The sequence below is a fragment of the Hibiscus syriacus genome, unplaced genomic scaffold (assembly GCF_006381635.1).
Source record: "Hibiscus syriacus cultivar Baekdansim isolate YM2019G1 unplaced genomic scaffold, ASM638163v2 tig00110637_pilon, whole genome shotgun sequence".
NCBI classification, from domain to species: domain Eukaryota; kingdom Viridiplantae; phylum Streptophyta; class Magnoliopsida; order Malvales; family Malvaceae; genus Hibiscus; species Hibiscus syriacus.
In genome coordinates, this window is record NW_024062808.1 from 3409085 (window position 1) to 3414001 (window position 4917).

Genomic DNA, 4917 nt, shown 5'->3' on the forward strand with positions numbered 1-4917 from the left:
CGCATCCATAATCCTTTTCATTTTTCCTATTGTGGCGTACTTCATGTATTTATAAGCATATTGTTATGCAACTTGTTAATAGTCTAAACAGGGGTGGGATATATAGATGTCTTTATCATTTAATCATCAAGCAGAATACAGGAACTACGATCTTTTAGATTGTTTTATCTATTCTTCCTCAAGAATCTCAACATCAGTCCATGGACAGTATAAATAGGGCACCAGGGTAGTTAGTTTCTTCACCAGTTCTAAGCAGTTTAACCTTTTAAGTTCACATAACAGTTTCAAGTGTACTCTTCTCTATCTGCATATCAATGGAAATGGTTACAAGGATGGTTGCAGACAGGCCAGTGGTGATCTTTAGCCGGAGCACTTGTTGCATGAGCCATACCATTAAGACTCTCATAAGTGGGTTCGGGGCAAACCCCACGGTTTACGAGCTTGACGAGAGCCAGAATGGCCAACAAGTCGAAAGTGAACTGCATAAGATGGGGTGCAAGCCCTGTGTTCCGGTTGTGTTCATAGCGCAGCAGCTTATTGGAGGTCCTAATCAAGTGATGACCCTCCAAGTCAAGAACCAGCTTTCCCTATTGCTCATAAGGGCTGGAGCAATATGGATTTGAAACAAGAAGTTACTAATTTCTTTACTCTGAAATCTAATACAATACTGTTAAACAAACTCGGTTAATGACATCGTCGCCGGTTAGGCGTTTTTGCCAAAAAAGAATCCTTGTACACTGTTTTTGGTGATGGACAGGGTCTTACTGTTGTCCTTGTTCTAAATTTCAGACAAGCTTTAATTTTAAATTGCACATGTGATGTCCTTTCCTTTGTCTATGCTACTTGGTTGTCTGAGATTTTCTTCATTCATACAGACGTTCTCAGTCACAAATGCCACTATCTTAAGCAAGCAACCCCATAATCCAACACTTAACAAAAATGAAAAATAAAAAAGGGAAAATTCTACTATCTCAACTCTGTCGTTAGACCACAAATTTCACACTACACATAATTTATATTCACTCTTTCAGTTATACACACCTTTACAATTGTCATGATACCGAGTGACACCAACGCCTTTGAAAAAAGAATCGAGATTCCGAATTCGCTTTACCCCTTAAGGGCTTAAGGTTTTTGATCCTGAATAAGGAGTTGAGCTTGCTTAATTTCTTGGTGAAGGATTTGAATAACTTGTTAGCAGCATGGGACCTTACCAACTCTTGTTTCATGGACACATGATCTTTTTCTAAATCGGTTAGCCTCATTCTCATCCGTGCAACTTCGAGTTTCAGCTCTCGGTTCTCTCTTCTTACTGATGCATAGTTTTCTCTGGGCGAGATGGCTCCACTACCTGCACCGCTGCCTGATCGTTGAGGGAACTGACCATTGATTGCACCAAAAAAGAACTGATTGGGGCCTCCGCTCATCGCGTTCCGAAGCCTGGTTTGCTCGAAATATAGCACTTGGACAGACATTTGCACCGGTAACCTTTCGTTCTGGGCTGCATGGCTACAGGCTTCTTGGGATAGTTTTTGGCAGTCTATAGTTTTGCACAGTCGGTAGCGTTCGGAATCTTTTATGTTATGGTGAACCTGTAAAAAGAATCAGAAAATGATCCTTTATGTTCGGAATCGTTAGCTATGCAACTACTTTGTGCTTTTGTGTGAGATCCTTACTTTGAGGAAGATATCAACAGCCCTATATAGTCCATCGCTAACGATGCGAGCATGGTCCGGAAGTAGTTCTGCTAATGCTATGAATTTCGACAGCGACAAGTTTGTATCTAGTGCAACTTCAGCAAGGTAAGAGTCCAGTAACTTGGTAACTTTAAGGATTGAACTTTGTTTGGGAGATCCCAGGTCATCGAAATCGTATGCAATTTCACTTTCATCTCTCAAAGAATTATCTTCATCATCATCTTCATCGCCCAAATTCAAAAAGATGTGGAAAATCCTCAGGACCGACTCTGTATCATACATGGCTGCATGATTGTTTCCATGTGAATTCGCTGGTAGTAGTATATCTTCAAGAATTGCCTGGTCCAGTTGTAGACCAGTCCGCCTCTCCAAATCCAGTCTGCAAGAAGTGGATACTGACGATGCTATTGCAGATTTTAGTAAACTCGAGAGAAATGCCATGGGGACCGGACTCTTCCTCGATTGAATAGGCAGTAAGCTAACTATGGCTTCAACAAGTATCCTTTGTTTCTTTTGCAACTCCATTTCCAATAGGCTTCCTTTTACCAAATGATGGTCCCTGACAACCAGGCTTTGAAGAGAATTATGAGTATAATTTATCAAAATTTTGCAGATCATATCCTGTCTTAGACCTTTCGACTTTAAGGCCAACAGAACTCGCTGGAAAAAATCAAGATTAAGGACCGCCAGAGACTTTCCCCACCAGTCGGATGGCGTTTCCATTTCCGTGTTTGGCATAGCTTTCGATGGAAAGTTGTGATCAAGTTTCAATAAGCCAGAAGTGAGCTGTTCTTTGCATGCATTATTCACGATCGCATTGATAAGCTGGTTAACCAGGTTGATCTCTTCTGATATAGGCAAGAGGTTTTCGCAACGATGAAGAACAGCTATGGTGCTCGATATGTTCGGGAGCACAACATCCTTTAAATAAGCCTCGGTACGAGCTTCAAGGTTCTTCTCAGCAAACTCTTCTCCCATTTCCAGGTAATGTGATACACATCTTAACACAGCAACGTTTGATAATGTAATCTCAACATCTATTCCATAGCAGAACTTTGCCACTAGTTCAAATGCCTCCGGTCCACCTGGAACAGAAGAGAGATTTATGCACGAAACCTTTGCATCCTTTGCGTCAACCACAAGCTTCCTGATCCTTCCACTCCAAGAAACTAGAGGAAACTGAAAGAAAAAGAACAGGTGGTGTTCATAGTTCTGTTTTTGGTATTGCATCTATATGTTGCAGCAATAACTGAAGTTCAAACGGTCTCAAAACCAGATCCTGCATTGCTGCCGTTCAAGGGAAGCATAGATTTTATATACATATGTTACCTTGTGAAGTGCAAAGCTTGATGCTCCAATCTCAATCTTGAGATCACTAGAAACATCAGAAATAGGCCTGCAAATACAGATAAGTTAAATGATGCTGCATAAACACTAAAAAAACTAGGAAAATTAAAAGAAGAACACGGATGAATGCATTAATTTAGATATTATATTGCTTGTTTTCCCATAGACCTACATTCCCATGCTTGAGACCATGAATTCTACTCCACCATTTCAATCAACTGTTAAGTTTCATGGTATGTTTCCATTGAGAACATGTTTAAGATATGGACAAAGTTTGTCTTGATTCTTTGGTTTGACAGTGGAGGGCCCATGTCGGATAACTGACAACTCAATAATTTATAACATGAGTGGTGTTAGCTCAAAACACCAGGAGTAAGGCAATAAAATCTGAATCAGAGACTTGAATTGCTGTTTTTTTTTTTCTGTTGCCATTGATCAATGAGAATCAAGAAGGTTTGTCGGGCTCCAATTAACTGTGTTGTAAGACTTTGTCGTGCATGTTTTTGTCGTCGTTGATCGAAATGGAACCACATATAAGGTCGAGATCGTAGCTCGAAAAAGGAGTTGGTAGTGGAACATTGCATTCGGCACCGACCGTCCCGATGGATCATCAGCGAGTGGTGCTGTCTAATAGAGCGGCCCTTAAAGATGTGGCTGATAACTGAGTGAAATCCTCTAAGAAGTATGGGTGGGGAATTCTATCAAAAATGACCTCATCATGTTCACACTTTAACAAGAAACCAACCTAAGCATGCACTGTTGCTTAAATTTATGATCACCAAGAAATAGTACACAACACCAATAAATCAGTTGTTGGTTTTGTAGACCACAGTTGGAAAACGTCGCTTTTATGTAAACTTAAAACTACCCTGCAACAAACTAAACTTTGTTCCATGGAATTGGAGACAATTGCAGAAAAGAATGTTATATCATACATACCATTCAGTGGCGTGCCTTATACTCGAACTCGGACGAAAAGATCTCTTCCCAGATATACTTGTTTTCAGTTCAGCAACAGTAACAACACCCATTTTCTCAAAAAAGAAACCTACAAAATTCAGCTCCCTTTGAAACCTCAAATATCTGGTTTTTTCTGCAGCTGATACCTTCTCTTAATGACCTTTCTGGTGTGGAAAGAGAAAAAGGGTGGAGTGAGGTAAAAGTAACATGAACCCATGCAGGATTAAAGGGTAGTGATGATTTTTGCAATATACTTTTTAGTGAGTGTATATAATGTGCCTAATCTAAAGTCAAGAACGTGTGTTGGTGTATGTTGCTTCTTACTTTTAGGTGAAAGGTAGTGAGAGATGACTCTATAATACAATGGTTTAAAAAACAATAGAAATCCGTTGTAATTGTAAAATTTATCAATAACTTTTATCTATTATATTTTTTATCACATTTTGGGTTTTAACCGAAATTATTACAAATTATACAACCTTTTTTATTGTAAATCTTAAACTCCTTGTAATATAACATTTTCAATTATAAACGAAAATAATATAAATCATAGGATAAATTATGTGTTTAGTAGTTAAACTATCAGTTTTGGTCCATTTTAGTACTTAAACTTTCATTTTTTTCAAAATCATACATAATATTAAGTTTTTGTTTCGTTTTAGTATCTCATCGTTAAAAATTTAACGGGTGATTTGCATGAGACACCTTTTTTATGGGTAAATTGCATCACTCATCACTCATCTATCTTATAACTCCTATTTTGGTCATTAAAGTTTAATTTTTTTATAATTTAATTACTTAACTTTCAAATTACTCCTAATTTAAACACTCTAACTTTCAAATTTATTTTTTATTTTTAATTATATATTAATATAATGACAACAATAAATGTCATGTCACAACAATTATTAGT

At 38.0% G+C, this 4917-nt stretch overlaps 2 protein-coding genes across 2 annotated transcripts; one reads left to right on the forward strand and one right to left on the reverse strand.

The window, feature by feature from the left end:
• The first annotated feature begins 257 nt into the window (after positions 1-257).
• On the forward strand, positions 258-812 carry LOC120136794 (monothiol glutaredoxin-S6-like). Its single transcript, XM_039152754.1, has one exon. It carries the CDS (start codon positions 315-317, stop codon positions 621-623), a length of 309 nt encoding a protein of 102 aa, XP_039008685.1. The 5' UTR covers positions 258-314; the 3' UTR covers positions 624-812.
• A 24-nt stretch (positions 813-836) lies between these two features.
• Positions 837-4118, reverse strand: LOC120136793 (BTB/POZ domain-containing protein At1g03010-like). The gene is made up of 4 exons (XM_039152753.1): positions 3984-4118; positions 3027-3093; positions 1677-2876; positions 837-1592 (listed from the first exon to the last, which is right to left on the reverse strand). The coding sequence occupies exons 1-4, from the start codon at positions 4073-4075 to the stop codon at positions 1053-1055; spliced, it is 1899 nt and encodes a 632-aa protein (XP_039008684.1). The 5' UTR covers positions 4076-4118; the 3' UTR covers positions 837-1052.
• Between the last annotated feature and the right edge of the window lie 799 nt (positions 4119-4917).